The 18,237-nt window shown below is 45.6% G+C and overlaps 1 protein-coding gene across 1 annotated transcript in view; it reads right to left on the reverse strand.

Annotated features, from left to right (window-relative positions):
• The window catches only part of C2CD2 (C2 calcium-dependent domain containing 2), a 128,662-nt gene extending 118,044 nt beyond the window's left edge, over window positions 1–10,618 (reverse strand). The window contains exon 1 of the mRNA XM_006898406.1: window positions 10,346–10,618. Within this exon, the coding sequence (XP_006898468.1) occupies window positions 10,346–10,618 (273 nt within the window). The remainder of the gene's footprint in view (window positions 1–10,345) is intronic.
• Between the last annotated feature and the right edge of the window lie 7,619 nt (window positions 10,619–18,237).

Consider the following 18,237-nt stretch of genomic DNA (forward strand, 5'->3'; position numbering starts at 1 on the left):
AAAAAAAAAAAAAAGAAAAGAAAACAAAAGTCGGCGAGCTCTGGTGGCCTAGTGGCAAGAAGCTGCACTGCAATCCCAGAGGTGCACGGTTCAAATCCAGCAGATGCTCTGCTGGAGAAGGAGGAACAATCTCCTCTTGTACCAGTCGGATCTGATCTGACAGTACACGTACACACACACAAAAAAAATTTAAAAAAATTAAAAAAAAAAAAAAAGAAAACAAAAGTCCTCACCAGTGGGTCAACAAGCAGTACAACATTATGATAAATGGAGAAGTGGCTGATGTTATTAATGATTTCATTTTATTTGATTGTTGATCCACAATTAACATGGAAACAGTAGCCAAGAAACCAAATAATGTATTGAGCAAATATGCTACCAAGGATCTCTTTAAAATGTTAAAGAGCAAGGATGTCAGTTTAAAGACTAAGATGATTGATCCAACCCATGGTATTTTTCAATTGCTTTGTATGCATGTGAAAGTTGAACAATGAATAAAAAAGACAGAAAGTGGTGTTGGTGAATAATACTGAATATATCATGAACTGACGAAAGAATTAAAAAAAAATCTGTTCTGGGAAAAGGGTAGCCAGAAGACTACTTAGAAGCAAAAAATTTTGAGACTCCATCTCTTGACATGTTGTCAGGAGGAAAGGACCTCATGCTTGGAAAGGTGGAAGGTCTGTAAAAAGAGGAAGGCCCTTAATAAGATAGACTGATACAGTGACTACAGTAATGTACTTAAGCACTTAAGAGTGCAAGAATGGTGCAGGGTCGGTCAGGGTTTAGATGTGTGACACATAATGCTTTTATGAATCAGAGCTGACTGGATGTCACCTACCAGCAAATATATGCATGGACTAGAATTCACGCAAGTATGTCCCAGCTCCACACACTGAGTACAAGAAAGTTACATACTCAGCTGCTAACTGAATGTCTGGAAATTGTATTTCATCCAGAAGCACCTGAAAAGAAAGACTGGGTGGTCTGTGGGTGGTCTGCTTTTGGAAAATCAGACATGAAAACTAAAGGGAGCACAGTCTACCCTGTAACAGGAGCAGGAGTCAACTCAGCTGCAGCTGGCTTATCTGCTGAGAAGACCCAGAAGCAGCCACACCCTAGTAGTAACTAAAACTTTTTCAAACATCAATAAAAGGAATCTTTCTAAAACATCAGTAAGAGGAAGAAGGGTTCCTTGGAGAAGTGCCTGGCTCCAGGGCAGAGCCAGGACAGGGAAAATGCAAGATGAGCCTAGAATGAAAATCACACTGTGGGACTCTATGAGGAAGTGCTTTGAAAACAGAGAGGAGGAACTTTAACAAAAATCCAGGAGGTAATCCCAGAAAGAGTTCTGAATGAGCCAAACTACAATAAACATAATAGTATTGCACTGTAATCCAACACATAAAAGAATTACCTATGTGCCCCTACTGAGATAATCAAATAAATACATAGGGTGGAGAGGAAGTAGCAGCTCCTTGTTGCTGTTGTGTTGTTGTTAAGTGCAACCTTATGAACAAAAGTCCTGGACACTTTCTGTATAACTTTCGTCCTTTCTAAAGGTTCATAGGGTTTCCCGAGGCAAGCTATTATGGAAGTGGATGCCACTCCTGCTTCCAAGCTTGTTTTAATCAGGGAGCTTCACCAAACACTGTCCACCAAAATAAATAAATAAATAACATTTAAGATAAATAAAAATAAAATAAATAATAATAACATTTAAAAGGTCCTTGAAACAAATGAAAATGAAAATACAACATACCAAAACCTCTAGGATACAGCTAAGGCAGTCCTCATGGGGCAATTCATAGCAATAGGCACACACACAAAAAAGGAAGAAAAAGAAAAACCAATGATATAACTCAATACCTTCACCAACTAGAACAAGAACAAAAATCTAATCCTGCTGCCTCTAGAAGAAAAGATATTATCAGGATAAGAGCTGAAATCAATGAGATATAAAACAGAATTGAAACCATTAATAAGATGAATTGGTTTTTTTCAAAAAGTCAATAAAATTTACAAACCACTAGCAAACGTAACAAAAGGGGGAATAAGGCGAAGACACAGATAACTTGATAAAGAAATAATACAGGTGACATCACAACAGAACCAGATAAAATTAATAAATAATATCTCAATACTATGAAAAGCTATACTCTGATAAATTAGAAAACTTAGAGGAAATGGACAAATTCCTTGAAACTCATGCTCTACCCAGACTGAAAAGGGGGGATATAGAACACTTTCACAGACCCATCACAAAAGAAGAAATTAAAAAGGTCATAAAAAGACTTCCCCATAAAAAAGTCCTTGACAAGATGGCTTCACCGCTGAATTCTACCAAACATTCAGGGATGATCTTTCATCAATTCTACTTAAATTAGTTCCAAAAGTAGAAAAAGAAAGAACACTCCCAAAGACATTCTATGAAGCAAGCATAACCCTAATATCAAAACCAGGTAAAGATATTACCAAGAAAACTACAGACCACCATCTCTCATGAACAGAGACACAAACATCCTAGCCAACAGAATCCAAAAGCGCATCAAAAAAATCATCATGACCAAAGGAGATTTATAACAGGTATGCAAGGATGGTTCAACATATGAAAAACAATCAATGTAATTCACCATATTAACATAGTAAATAATATGAACCATATGATCATAGCAATTGATGCAGAAAAGGCATGTGACAAAAGCCAACACTCCTTCCTGATTAAGACACTCAGCAAAATTGAAATAGAAGGCAATTTCCTCAAGAGTATGAAAAGTATATATGCAAAACCAAGAGCCAATATCATTCTCAATGATGAAAGTCTAAATAGCATTTTCCTTGTAAACAGGGACTAGACAGGGATTCCCACTGTCACCACTTCTATTCAGTATTGTATTGGTAGAAGTGCAATTAATAACTGCAAAGAGAAAAGGGGATTTTTGTTAATATATTATCATTAAGCACTGCCACACACATAACTGCTATAAAGAAGATACACTGATGGATACTAAAAATTAATAGGCAAAAGTATGGAAAAAAAAGATAATTTGCCTCACTAAAAGGTATCTGCTACCTTCAGGGGAAAGGAATCATTTTTCAGAGGAGAAACAGGGAAGAAACCACTTTAACCAAAGAATCATTAAGCAACATCCCTAGCAACAAGACACACTGACATTCTGAACGCCATGCTACAATGCACTAAAAGGGACATATCATTTCCGGAGGACAGATGATACCAGTCCAACTCTGACAACAGCAGACTAAATGAGGGACTTGTGGAAAAATAAAAATCAATAATCTTGAAAGGTAGCAAGTTCAAAAAAGATGGGAAGAATTCACAATTGTTATAAACTATAGGTGACTAACAGTCAACACTAGGCAAAAATGTGAACTGGACCCTGGAACAAAAAGGCAGGAAGTCGGAAAACATAACATACAAAGACCTTCAGTTTAAATGCATTGCGTCATTCTAATGTCTGAAAATTGTCCTGGTAATTTACTTAAGTTACACTCAGTGAAGCTTTTCACTGAATGGCTGGAGTTAGAAGTGCCTCAGAAGAAAGGTCTGGAGATCTCCCTCTGAGAATCCAGCCCCAGAAACCCCTGTGGAGTGTAGGTCTGCTCTGATGCACATGGAAGTCCCCATGAGATGAGCTGGATTCAACTTAATAGTAACTATTTATGTAAATTGTTTATGGTAGAAGAGACTGGGAGAAGGAAACATGGAAAACAGAGAATTACTTTCCCAACATTTCTGAAAATCTAAAAGTAGTTTAAAATTAAAAGTTGGGAGGGGGAATCAAGACTTTACAAGAGAGTAGTTCACCATTACTGACCCTCATCATAGGCCAGGCATTTTGGTAACTGTCTTAAGCAGATCCCAATCAGACCTCACCTTAGATCTGTGAGAACAGATTCCCTTTCCCCTTAGTGTCTCTTACTGAAAAGGACGGGCCTGAACCACAGAGAGCTAGGGCTTGCCTGAATTTACATAGCTATGTGTAGAGTGGGATCTTGAATATTGACTAGTTATCCCTAGAACCTATCTTCTGACCTAACCAGTAAGCAGCCCAGGTCTTCCAAGTGGGGACAGTTCTCCTTCCCTCCTCAGCCACCTACAAGTGCAAGGAGTGGAAGTTTGCTTTGGCTGAATGGTCCTCGGCCTCACACCACCACCCAGTCTTCCTTCCTCTGAGTTCCTGTCCTGCTGAGAAAATGGGTGGGTGCAAAGAACAATTTGAACTGGCGCCTCTTCCTGGGCTTGATATTGATAATGTGCAGAGTCATCAGTGGGAATCCTTTTATTTCCAGTCTTTAGAAGTAGAAAACAAAGCACACTGAGCAGCTTGTGTTTCTAAGGCCGCTCCCAGCCAGGAAAGTCAGGGATGGATGTCAATGATTCTCCCTTCACTCAGCCCAACAGAAGCAAGGGGCTTGCTCCAGTCAGCCTCAGGCTGAATCCAGGATGGGACAGGCCCAGGCTTCACAATCCCAGGAGCAGATAATGGGCAAGAGTCACTGGGACCCTGAGGATAGGTTTCAGGGGAGGAGGATAAGTTTACCTCATTGTAGTCAGAAGATCAGGGAGTTCTGAACTGAGATCCAAGAGAGCTCAGAATTGAAATGAGGAGTAAGGAGACAAGGGTAGCAGACAAAAGTTATGATTGATGGGAAAGCCCCAGAATGGAAAGAGTTTCAAATGTTAGAGTAACAGAGTGGAGGCTGGTATGAGTGGCTGTGGCAGAGGGGCCAGGCTTAGCAACCTCCTAGAACCTGGTAAGAGCCATAGCCTTAGCCAAGGTGGCTCTGAATTCTTACCAACTAACTTACTGTGTGGATAGTGTAGGGTTAGGTAGTTGGTTTGGCTTTTTGTAGGGTGAGCTCAAAGGACATTCCATAAAACAAAGACTCTGAAGTCTTGTCACTATGTTTACTTTTTTAAATTGCAGGAGCTCATGTACAAGTCAGCGCTAATAATAACATGCTCTAAATTTACACAGCATCTTTGTTTTTATAAAGACCACAAATTGTCCAACAGTCTTGGTCATTTGCATTTAGAACATTCTTTGGGCCAAAGGACTAAAGAAACAAACAGCTTCAATGACCCTCCCCGTCCTGAGGCCTGGAGCAGCTCGCATTGCTCACTGCTGACCTAGCCCAGAGGGAAATCACCAGAGTTCCTGGCTCATGGTCCCTGCAGTATCAGCAGCCAAGTCCACTCAGGGGGTCACCTGGTTACAAAGTACATGCAACTTTGGAGTGGGCAGTCATGAAGCCCCCAAGATGGGAGCCAGAGGAGTGTGTGGACCACCTCTGATACAACCAAATGAACTGTAAATCGCTCTGTAAACATCAATGACAACACAGGAAAAATGAAAGGAAAACTTCAGTTGTTCCCTTTGAATAACACAGTGCTAGTTCTGGGTGGTAACTGAAGGACTGGTGTGAGCCTCGTAGAGGCGCCACAGAACAAAAGGCCTGGCAGTCTTAAAAACCTATGGAGCCGTCCTGCTCGGCAACATACGGTGCTGCCATGAGTTGGAATGGACTCAACGCCACAAGATGACAACAATAAGCTCTCGGTCTGAAGTGGTGTGACCAGCAAGTGAGCCTGTTCCAGGATCTCCCCATGATCCAAGTGCCATGAGCTCTACTGGAATCAGGTGATGCAAACACCAGAGTGGAGACAAAAGAAAAGGTGACAGCCACATTTTAAGATGCTGGCCAAGGGGGCATGGCCTAAGAGGCTGGCTTGGAGAACAATGGTTTCTACCACGTCCTCTGGCAGCTGAGTGGTAAGGATTTATTCTGTCAAGTAAAAGGTGCTCAGTTCAAATCCACCAGCTGCTCTGTGGGAGAAAGGCAGGCAGCCTGCTCCATTGAAGGGTCATCTGTAAGTTGGTTCCACCTCAGTGGTATACAACAACCTTGCATGGGTGATTCTTAACCTATCAGAAGCACCTATGGAACTTGTGAGAACGCAGCATGGCCCCCCTGCTAAGTCTGCACTGGGCCAGGGAGGTCGGGTGGGCAGACATTATGCTTTCATCAAAGCTCCCTGCGTGATTCTCCTGGGTTCCCACACATCTAGCATCCACCTGGCCACTGACAAAGTCAGCGATAATATGTTCCTGCTTCTTTTTGCTCACAATGCTTTATAGTATAAAGATATTTGTGGACTGAGGGTCAGAATCCAGGACTCTGAGACAAGGAGCCTACATTGCCTTAGTGTCTTCCAAGTAAAGTTACAAAGAACACTCTTTATCAAGTCTCAGAGCACCAGGAAACAGGAGTCCCATTGTTGGGATGTTACCTGAAATAATTGTGTCCTTTTCTTCCCTTCTTGCTGGATATCATCTATAGGTAATACTTGAATCTCAAAGTTTCACTTGAATCCCTCCAGTACAGTGGCTACAGGCATGGATAAACAGGGCAGCCCCAGGTCCGGGGGATGACCAATCTCAGCCAAGTTCTAGCCCATGGGCCATAAGCAGCCATGCTAGAAGCATTCAGGGCTCCTTTTTATCTTAAAATACAAAACTGGATTAAAAATTAGAATTGTTGCTAGCTGCTACAGAGTCAGGCCACAACTCATGGCAATTCTGGTGACAAAGTAAAACTAATCCATACGACGTTGTTCTTGGTTGCAATTTTTAAGGAAGCAAACTGCCAGGCTTTTTTCTTCGGCAAAGCCCCAGGCTGGCTCAAAGCACCAGTCTTTCCGTCATAAAAGGATCACAAATCACTTATACCACCCAGGTTCCTTCGGACTTAAGAGAGGAGAAGTTAGCTGTCCATTAAAAGGAAAATTTCACCTTTCAAAGAAGTTTCTGGATATTACCAAGTATGTACTAATATCCCCTCAATCTCTAAGGAGTCCAGGAAGCATTGTAGATTGAGTGTTAGAACCTACCCACTGCTCAGAGAGAGAATAAAGCAATCTCTTGCCATTAAGCGTCAGAAACTCTAAAGGATTGCCATGAGCTTGAAAAGATGATGTAACAGTGGGTTTGGGTTGGTTTTGGGGTGTGTGTGTGTGTGTGTGTGTGTGTGTGTATGTGTGTGTGTGTGAGAATCTCAGTTCAGGCCACACATCTGCCAGTTAGTAGTACTGTGGTAAGGCTTGTATTCTGCCATGAAGCTAAATGCTTTTATATCAGTATTTTATATATCAGGGGATTTGCCTATAGTGGGCAGACTTATCATGGGGCTTCCACACTCAGAGAGACTAGGAAGAAAGGCCTGGCAATCTAAATCTGAAAATTAATCCATGAAAGCCTTATGGATAACAACAGAACACTGTCCAATACAGTCCTAACCATAGGCTCAAAGATGCCACCAATTATTAAGATGGTACAGGACCAGGCAATGTCTCATTATATAATAAGTCTGCCATATACCAGCGTCAACTTGACGGAGTCAACAACTCCAAGGCCTGAGTGACACCCCGAGAACTGTTTTCCTCCCTGGTAGAGCAACAGCAGGGCAGGGAGGGGTAAAGGCACTAAACTGTGGGTCTCTGAGTCAAGGGCAAGCTTGGAGTGTCAGCCCTAATCGGGGATTAATGAGGATCGGATTGAATGTGGGGGAAGCAGAAACTCTTTCAGAGGAGGGAGCCAGAGTCAGGGCACCCACAGTCACAAACACAAGCACCTGCTCATCCACATGGTCATTACTGCTGGGGCATCCGGGGCCCAGGACAAGGGAGGGTGAGTGACAAGTCAGCTGTAGGGAGTGGACTCTCACAGATCTTATCTACCTGTGAAACCCTTCATTTGAGTTAACATCAGCACCACAGCTGTATCTGAAAAGAAAACAACAGCCCCATCCAAGGGCCAGCAGCACAGACCAGGCCATCTCCACAGACAGGAACCCCGCATGCATTCCCGCCACATCCAGGAAAGCGTCTGGAGAAATGGATGTTTCCAAGTCTGCAGCACACAGCCAGGCCTCCAGCAGGTAGAGAACAGAGAAAAGGTAAATCAAATCTCTCTCTCCACTCCCTGACCATTAAACCCTTGTTGTTATTAAATCCTTTTTAGGTAAAATGTTTTCATCTGGAAACTTCAAACATTGTCCTCAGTGTTTTCAGTCCTATTTGACTAAAGGCAAATGCCAGATCAGAGGACTCCTCCCTGCTCTCTCCATACTCCAGGCATACAGCTCATCTGAAAGTATTATTTCCAAGGTGACTGAACCCAATCAAGATCAGTCAATAAATGGGGCAGGATCATCTAAATCAGGATCACACTGAATTTACAGGCTGTGGGGTCACTGTGGAATCCCAGAGTGGTGTCAAGAGGTTAAGAACGCCACTAATGACCAGAAAGGTGACAAAACTAGAGGCCTCTCTAAAGAAGGGCCTGGAAGGTCAGAGCCTTGGAAACCCTGTGGCTCACAACTCTACTCTGACACACACAGGGCTGTCACAAGTGGGAATAAACTTAACAGTAAGTGGGAGCATTTGGCTTAGGGTTCTTTCTGAGCATGAGATGCCCTCAGGAGCCCTCATGTTAGAAGGTGAAAGGATCCCACAGACCATTCTTGCAACAGTCGCTCTCTGGCAACCACTCACACAATCAGCTGGTTGTAGACATGGTGTTAGAATGAGCCCAAACCCAAGTGTGGGATACTGTGTGACTCAGGGTCAGTGACAGCAGCTCCATGAAAAAAACCAGAACTCTGTGCTTGTTCACGTGTGTGAGGACAGGCTTTAAGGCTCCCACAAGAGATGAGGAGATTCCCCTGGGAGGAAATATCTGGCTCAGGACATCCGGAGCACAGATTCTAGGCACCAGGACGGAAGTCAGTCTACTTACTGACCTTGGAGTCCCTTGTCATTCCAAGGAACAGTTGTTTGTTCAAGAGTTCAGAACAAGGGCTTCTGAACCTGTTGACTTTCTAATAACTTATACTTCAAGTGTTGTTGTTGTTTGTCAAAAAAGCTAAGTCATCTAACCTCTCAAAACTGATAGTGGTATATGTGCCTGGACAAAGGCCAGGCAGAGGGCTCACTGGTGGATCTAAACATGCAGCATTCACTATTTCCAAAGCCCACGGCCACAGTTTCCTCCACTGAGGTACACAAGCAGGTGCAGGAGCGTGTGTGACTGAGAGCATAGAGGACCAGCCAAGGCTGGGACGTGCTTCCCCAGGCTCACCAGTTGTTAATGCCTACTATGGAGCACCTAAAAATAGCAGACGCCAGGAACATATTAAAGCAAGAAATCTTAAAAGTAAAAATAAGCCACCAAGTAATTAAGGATGAAAGAAACATAAGCAAAGAAGTGTGAGGCAGGCAAGCCAACGAGTAAACTCCTGTCTTTGAAGTCAATCAGACTTATCCAGACTCAAATCTCAGCTCTGCCACACACAGTCAACAGGCTGTATGACCCTGGGCAGGTTGCTTCACCTTGCCAAGGCCTCTGTTTCCTCACCTAAAAAATGATTCCAATAACTATGCCCTAAGAGCTGTGACGGGAGCTCTGCTGGCCTACTGTCAAGATGCCACATGACAATCCCCAAGGCCACCAGCTGCTCCATGGGAGGATGGGCAATCTCCTCCCTTGTGATTAACTGCATCTGAAAACTCAATGGAGGGTCAGCTCTAGTTCGGTTCTGACTCTACAATACACACAACAAAAGGAGCTGTGGAGACTCAAAAAAAAGGATGTAGATAGACTAGTGGTGTAGTCAGTGGGGAGGTGTGCTGCCAACCCAAAGGCAACACATCTCTGGTGCTGAGAATAGACCAGGGCTCTGAAAGAGTTAGAAGGGCAATCTCCACCTGTGGGATTTACAACCTCTGGACATGGGCTTGGAGGGCCACCCACGAGTCAGGCAGACTCGAAGGCAATGAGACAGCCCCCAATACAGGGGTCACTATTTTTATATGCTGAAAAATGCAAGCTTTTGGAAATACATATTAGTTGGCAATGTTCAGCTTCATAGAGACAGAGGCATATCTGGATCATAGTTACCAGCTGTAAAACTGGTTCAATTTTGGATTGCCAAGATCCACGTGGGACTTAGGAAGTGCAGGTACAGATTTGGACAGGAATGGCCTCTCTGCCAAGTTCCTCCAACAGTGTCTATCCCTCTGGTGAAGCTGGAAGCCTGATCACTCTGATAATTGATTAAAAACTTCGAATTCTCAAGGGTTCTGTTTTCCAAGGCTAACTTTCAGAGATGCTGTCACTGTCCCAGGGAGAGGTTCACTATGGATCTGGTCAAGGGCTGCCGAGCTCGGCTCTAGGGAAGAGCTCTGTCCCTTGGTGACATCTGTCCCTTGGGCCATCCAGCACCTCTCAGACCTCAGAGCACAGCAGTTCTTGCTGAAACTCACCCCTTTCCTTTTGGCCTCGTCATTCAGAGCCGTCATCCAGGCTGCTTGCCACTGGCTCCTCCAGCTGTTCAGCGTCAGGATCCAGGTCAACAGTGTGTCCGTCTCTGGGCGCTGACCCTCGCCAGGCTCCTCTGTCCGCCGCTGCGCCCCGGGTCGCGCCCTAGCCAGCACCCATTGTGCCAGGTATAGGCCCACCGTTCCTAGGGCCGCGACGAAGAGCGACACCAGAACGAACCACTGAACCTCACCGAGCCACGAGCCCAGCCAGGACATGGTGCTGGCGCATACCAGACCGCCTCGCCTCAACTACCCAGTGCCGCCTGGCTCCAGGGCGCAACGCCCCCGGGCGACCAGCTCAGGACATCAAGCCCCCAGGCTGGCGGGCGTGGAGGGCGGGCCGGGGGCGCGGCAGCAGAGCCGGGGGAAGAAGCAGATCTCGGTCCCGGGGCCCCTCGGCGGCGGGACGCGGGCTCGGAGGCCGGGAGGAAATGTCCGGCCTGCGCACAATAGCCACAGCCAGGGATCGCGCCCTTCCAATTACACCTGGAACCTGGGACACAGGAGCCGGCGGCCTCGGCCCGCGCTAGTAGGCGGGCGTCTGGGAAGTTCCAGGGCCGCGTCCCCGGCGTGCTTCCTGCACGGCGAGCAGCCCCCGGCGTCCCGCGAGGAGGTCCGGCCGGGGGCGGGGCGGCGAGACGGGCGGGGGAGGGAAGGGGCAGCGAGGAGGCGGGGCCTTGGCCTGGAGGGGCGGGGCTTATACAGGGGGCAGGGCTTGTGGCGGGGCGGGGCTGCCGGGAGGAGGTCCCCCGGCGCCCCCGCGCGGTGTGCTCTGGTCCGCTCGGTACGCCCCTCCGCCGCCTTAAAGACAGCCGAGGCGCGTGTCTTCCTATAGGCCCGTTCCCGGGGGTCCCTGCCGTGGCGGCAGTGGGTTTACCTGGCTTTGCGCGGCTTCCTCGAGCGCTTACATTCCTCCAGAGTGACGACATGACAGCCGCCATGCGCGGGACTTCCCAATTCATCAAACTGACTTGAGGTTGCTCCTTGGAGATTGGCTTGTTCATGCTCCAGTGTGCGCGTGTGAGTGGGGGTAGGGGTGGTTGTGTGTGTGTGTATAGAGGGAACAGTTAAAGGGTGATTTCTAGGAATGCTGTTTGCGCACCAGACAGTGTCTCCTTTCAGACCCTTGGGAAAATCCCTAGAAGTCCACCACTTGCACCCGAATGCAGGAGGAATCCTGGTATTTATGGGTCTGCCTTTTACCTCCCCTTAAGAGCTGCAGTGTCAACATCCAAAGAGGGTTTGTTTCAGTAAAATGCTACCAGATCTGCCCTTCTACAAGGTTGTGGTGTGCCATCCAGTCAGCTGTGACTCATCACCATGTACAGCAGCTCTGAAGCCTGTCCTGTCCTGAGATAGTCTCACTTATCTGACACACCTAACCCCATTATCCCAGTTACTGTGTCAATCCATCTCACCTGGAGTCTCTCTTTTGCACTGTCCCTCCTCCCTTCCAAGAATGATGTCCTTCTCCAAGGATTGGTCCCTCCTGGCAACATGCCCAAGTATCTCAGACAGAGCTACCAAATCCTTGCCTACAAGGAGCATCTTGATTCAACCCTCTCCAAGACAGACCTGTTTGTTCTCTTGGTAGTCCAAGGTATATGTTCAGTACTCTTGTCCAGCACCACAACTCAAAGACATTGATTTTTCTTCTGTCACCCTTTGTCATTGTCCAGCTCTCTGATGCATAGCAAGTCATTGTGAAGACCATAGGCTGGATTAGGCACACCTTGGTCTCTAGACTGACAACATTACTCTTCAGCACTCTGGAGAGGTCTCTAACAGCAGATTTTTCCCTTTGCAAAGTGCCAAGAGTGTTGTGGAGCCCAGCAAGCTTTAATTGTTAACAATCTCAATCTCTTCTCCATGATAATGATGTTGCCAATTGGTGGCGGTGAAAATCTTTGTCTTTTTGTTTAGCTTCAATCCACATTGAAGATTTCAGTCCTTGACTTTCTGCAGCAAACGCTTTAGGTCCTCATCAATTTTAGCAAGCGTGGTTGTGTCATCTGAATAACACCCATAATGCCACATTCCTCCTCATAGAGCCCAGCCTCCTGAATTATTTGTTCTGCATATAGATTGAAAAGGTATGGAAAAAGGATGCATCCTTGACACATTTCTTTCCTGATTTTAAACCATGGAGTGCCTCCTTGCTCTGTTCTGATGCCTGCTTCCTGGTCCAAGTATAGGTTTCACATGAGCAGAATCAGATATTCTGGGATGCCCATTCTTCTCACTGTTAGCCACAATTTATTGTGATCCACACAATCAAATGTCTGCAGAATCAATGAAATACAGATAGACATCAGCCTCAACAAGGGTAGATGTGTTCTTTATTGTGTGTGGAGATACACATACACACTCCATCCTTTCCTGTGCAGGGCTAGCTCCTATCCATAGGAAATACCAAGGAAACCCTAAAACCCTAGAGTCTTCAAGGTCATCTCCATGCTTGGCCTAAGCCATAAAGTAGTGATTGACATGTATATTAAAAAAACTTTCATAGAATTAATCTTAAGGGCCCTGGAGGCAAAAGTGCTTAAATATTTAAGTTGCAAACAAACCAAAAGGCCAAGAACCCAAGAGCCATTCTAGGAGAGAAAGAGGGAAAGCCCACTTCTGTAAGGATGTATGGCCTTGGAAACCCAGTGAGCAATCCTGATCTGCCCTTCAAGAATCAGAATTGACTTATTGGCAGTTGGTTGCTAGTGGGCAGACCCAGCCTATCCCTTGTCTTCTCAGGGCTGCTGAGCTGTGTGGTTTAGCAATGTTAGTGAAGCTCTAGCTTCTCCCTAGAAGCTGAGGAGTCCAGGAAGCTCCTCCTACACCCTCTCCCAGTAAGCACTGGGTAGAAACAACTTTGTAGATCTCCTTAAAACTCCCCCAGAGGGAGTTTCCTCAATGAGAAGGTTTGTTTAACAGAGTGTTCCTTAGACGCAAGAATGGCAAAGCTTCATCTCATGTACTTTGGGCATGTTGTTAGAGGGGACCATTCCTTGGAAAAGGACGTCATGCTTGGAAGGATGGAGGGTCAGTGAAGGAGAGGAAGACTCTCAACCAGATGGATTGAAATAATGACTGCAGTAATTGGCTCAAGTATGTCAGGAATGATGGGGATGGCATAGGATAAGACAGGGTTCAGATCTGTTGTTCATAGGGTTGCTATGAAACATACTCAACTCCACAGCACCTAACATCAACAGCAACAGATTCTGAGCTACATCTGGTGGCATTTATTGATCATTTAATGTCTAAATACCTTGGGACAGGAAGTGCAAAGAGTACGTGTCCTGGAATCTGAGAGGGCAGGTACCAGGCTGGGAAAGGGGAGATCAATGTAATGGCATATGAAACAATGTGGGGGCAATGTCCCCATCAGTGCCACTGAGGCAGGGGATCCACCACAAAGGTGAGGTGCTAGTGTGGGGGTGGTTAAGAGGTCAGGAAAGGTGACCTGCCTAGTCAAGTTATGGGCAGGTACATCCCTCCCCCCCCCCCAACAATTTAAATCACAAAGATCCCTGCTGGCAGCATGTGAGGGAGGCAGAAGGGTGCAGAAAGGCCAGCTGGAAGGTGATTCCAGAGGTCACGAGAAGGATTTGAACTGAGCTTTCTGTGGGGCAAAGGGAGAGAAAGCATGAGAAAGGAGACCTGGGGACAGTGCCATACAGCTGAGGGTGTATCTTGTTAAGATCTTGGAGAGATGATATGAGGATGAGAGCAGTCTGAGCTGAGCTTGAGGGAGAGGAAAAGGGAATGGCAAGAGGTCAAAGGTGCTTAAACCTAAATGATCTGCTTTCGTTTGAGAAGAAGGCAGTGGAAGAGAGCTGAACCAGGATTCCTTGCAGAGGAGGAAAGAGGAAGCAACCAGGAAGTAAAAAACTGAGTCATCTGAGGGAAGCTGAGGTGATCACCCTGACCAGAGAGGTCTAATATCAGGCGGAAACACGTGAAGGACTTCAACTACTTTTTGAAAGTTATCCATTAATTTATACACTACTTTAGTAGTTTGTACTCAACTTCTCTGATGGCCTAGTGGTAGGGAAGTTGGGTTGCCAACCCAAAGGCACAAAGTTTGAATCCATGAGCTACTCAACATGAAGAAAATGGGCAGTCTCTTCCTGTGTGATGTACAACCGCTGAAAACTCACTGGAGGGTCACCTATGAGTTGATTCTGACTCGATGGTACTCACCAACTCACCTCAAGGTGGTCAGTTTGAAACAAGCCAGCAGAGTCTTGGAAGAGAGGACTTGGGAGCTGCTCCCACTAAGATTACAGCCAAGAAATCCCTGTGGAGCCATCCACTCATAAACAGGTGGGGCCGTGATGTGCCGGAACAAACTGGACAGCAAGGAGCGTTTCGATTGGAATTTTACAAATTTATTCAACAAGAGTTCTCTAACCAGCCCATAAACGTCTCACGATTGGTTGAGGCGACTCCTCTTCTCTTTTATAATTGTGTTACTTTAAGCAGAAACAATGGAAACCCTTTCTTACCTATTTGGAGGAAGAATCTAATTATGTCCTGGGCTGGAGCCAGAGCTGTGCAATTGGAAAATGCAGGTCCCCTCACAGGAAGAACCAGGATAACTAGTTACTGTTGACGGCTTCACATCTCACTGTTTTGGCATGAGTGTGGGTGGACACGTGTGCACTCGCCCTCGGTGATGTTGCAGATGGTGACATAGCCATATTGTGAGGCCAGTGGAACCTGTCTCCCTCATTCACAGACAGGCTAGAGTTATGTGCACTGTTCTGTTTATTTGGAGGTTGTCACAGACAGTAAACCAAAGACCATTCCAGGCCTGGAATTAGTCACACGTCTCTGAGTTTTTACAACAGGAATGTAAACATACAGATATTGAATTACTCTGTGCAGAAGCAAATAGAAGGAAAATAAAGGATGAGGTAAGCCTAAGAGGGAAATGCAGTGGCTAAAGCCTGGAACTGTCTAGTAAATCTATGAGAAGCAGCAAAAGCCCTGTGTTTCTGCTCCCAGCCCTGCCCTTTAGTCCAAGACGTCAAGGAGGCTGCCCAGCCAGGTCTTTGGGCAGTATTTTCTTCCCTCAGGGCCACATTCCCTACACTCATTACTTCCACACTCTCCTCTGACTAATCCCAGGAGCCAGCCTGATACTCAGTCCCAGAAGATTCTATTTGGCCTAGCAAACCCTCACCTGAGGTCTCTGTCACCTCTCCAATGACTATTTTCTAGAATTTTTTTCTTCACTGCTCACAAAAGGCAAATATTACAACTGTGAGCAGAGTGAGGTTGCTGAGGACCCCTCCAACTCTGTCCTCTGTGAGTAGGAAGGGTAGGGCCTGGAGGCCCAGGAAGGGCCGTGACATCACCTCAAAGCCTTGCTGTGACCCCAGGGTGGCAGTAATGGAGCAGGTCCCAGCAGCTTTAGCTGATTCATCTGTGCAGGACCACATGCCTGGAATGTTTAAGGAAGGACACACCTTTGGAACCTGGGAGCATGGTGGGGAAGATAGAAAGGATGTTTTGAAACTCCTGTCCACAATGTTTTATAGAAACCGGCTGCCCAATGCTAGAGCACAGGACATGGGAGCAAAAGTCATTGTTCTGTTTCTCAATTTTAAAATCTCTTGAAAATGCTCTCCACATACACAAAACTGGTTTGTTGAGTGTTCCTTGCCAAGTCACTCTGTCTCTGAGTGCCGCTTCCTCAACTATTCAATAGAATGGAAATAGTTTCATCTTTCCTTTCCAAGCCCAGAACATTCTGTGATTATACAGTTTTATAAAAATCAATAAATATATCAAGCATCATATATGTTTTAGGTGTATAAACAAAGCTATATTCGATATTGTAAGCTATTCATTACCAGCCGGCCAGATCTTCTTGTGGTTTTTATCTTTCACACAAGACTCATAAAAAGTTGTGACGCATCTTGCAGAAGGTGCTTGCGATTGCATGTTTAGGTCCTCATGCTTTATTGATGAATGAAAGCCAATTGCGTGGGCAGGGGCTGTAGCACAGCATGTAGCAGAAGGATGAAGAGATCACCAAAGGTCTGGTATGAACCAGTGCATTCATTTGAAGTTTATTTAGGAAAAAAATTCAGCACTGCTCAGAAATGTTTGTTTGTGACAACTACACCCTCAACTCAAAACGAAGGCTCCTCGGGTGGCACTGTAGAGGGAACTTTGGTGGACTAGTGGTAAGAAGCTGCTCTGCAATTCTGAAGGTACATGGTTCAAAACCACCAGCTAGTCTGTGAAAGAAAGATGAGCAACCTCCTCCCATGTGATTTACTGTCTCTGAAAAATCTGAGGGTCTGCTGGGGGTTGGTTCCAACTCTCTGGCTCACAATTTGGGGCTGTTGAGGCATTTTGTTGCTCACCAAAAGGTCAGCAGTTCAAACCCACCAGTTGCCAGACTGGCAATCCTGTAGAGTTGGAATCAACTTAAGAGTTGTTGTTGTCCAATGAATGAATGGAATTCCAGAATCTCTGTAGATGTTCATTGAAATGAAAAATAAATAAATTAATTTAAAAAAAAGAGTTGTTGTTGTTGTTGTTGTTATTGTTGTTGCTAAGTGCCATTGAGTCGTTGATGACTCATAGTGATCCCATAAACGAAAGACCTGAACACTTATATAACTTTCACCGTTTCTCCACGTTCATAAGGTTTCCAGAGACAAGTTATTTCGGAAGTGGATGCCACTCTTAATTTTCATTTAGCTTATTGTTATGTGCTGCTAAGTAATTCAAATGGCCTATTTGATATAATCTTTTCAAATACATGTTATCTTAAATAAATGTAACCCCTGTTAATTTCCTGATTTCGTTGCCTTAAATTTCTAGAAGAAGAAAAGGTTTCAGGATTTCCCCTCCACCCTGCAGCAGTTTGCAGGACATTATTCTTGTTATTATCTGGGTGATAAGGCTATGATCCTATGTTCTGATGGGGCCTGGAACCTTCTGGGGAGGCAGCTGTAGCATCATGCCATAGGCTTGACGGTAGAGAGTAGTGCACGTTGCCTCCCAGCCAACCCGTGGTTTGGGGTGACGTCTTCCTGAGAACTGTCTCCTAACAGACCCTTTTAAAACTTGGCTCAAAGCCCTGCGATAGATGATGAGGCAAGGTTTCTCAAGACCAAGAGTCTGTGGAGACACCTGACCTAGTCTCCTGGGTGACATTTGCACTGGGTTTGTCACTTCCACTCTACAAAGCGTAGGGTAGGCTTCAGGCCAGTTTCCTGTTGTGGCTGAGGAGACACCGTGGGGAGCAGCCTAGCCCTGGCAAAGGTTCCCCTCAGTCGTCCCAGGCGCTGTGTCAAATGCTGGCTTCTCTCTTGTGCAAAAAAACCTAAACCAGTTGCTGTCGAGCCCATTTTGACTCACGACAACCACGTGTTTCAGAGAACTAAGAAACTCTGGGGTTTTCAATAACTGTAATTTTACACAAGCCTATCACCAGGCCTGTTCTCTGCAGTGCCTCTGAGTGGATTGGATTCAGCGTCTTGTTTATTAGAAACTGAGCGTAAATCATCTGTGTCACCCAGAGACCTTTCCCTTCATGTCTTTCAAGCTGATAACCATGGAGTTGGAACTGACTCATAACTAAAACTTCACTGGGTTTTCAAAGCTGTCAATAACATGGGAGGGGAGTGTTAATCTTTCTCCTACGAAGTCCCTGAGGGATTCAAACCTCCAGAGAGGCGTTACCTTTGGGATACTAGTTCAACTCCCTACAGACTATGCACAGAGTTCTTCCTAATAGTTGTTGCTGTTGTTAGATGCCTTTAGGTAAGCTGGGAACTGTCTCATAGGAACCTACTGAACAACAGATCTGAACC

The sequence above is a fragment of the Elephantulus edwardii genome, unplaced genomic scaffold (assembly GCF_000299155.1).
Source record: "Elephantulus edwardii isolate Elephantulus edwardi_28Jun2011 unplaced genomic scaffold, EleEdw1.0 scaffold00228, whole genome shotgun sequence".
Lineage (NCBI taxonomy): Eukaryota > Metazoa > Chordata > Mammalia > Macroscelidea > Macroscelididae > Elephantulus > Elephantulus edwardii.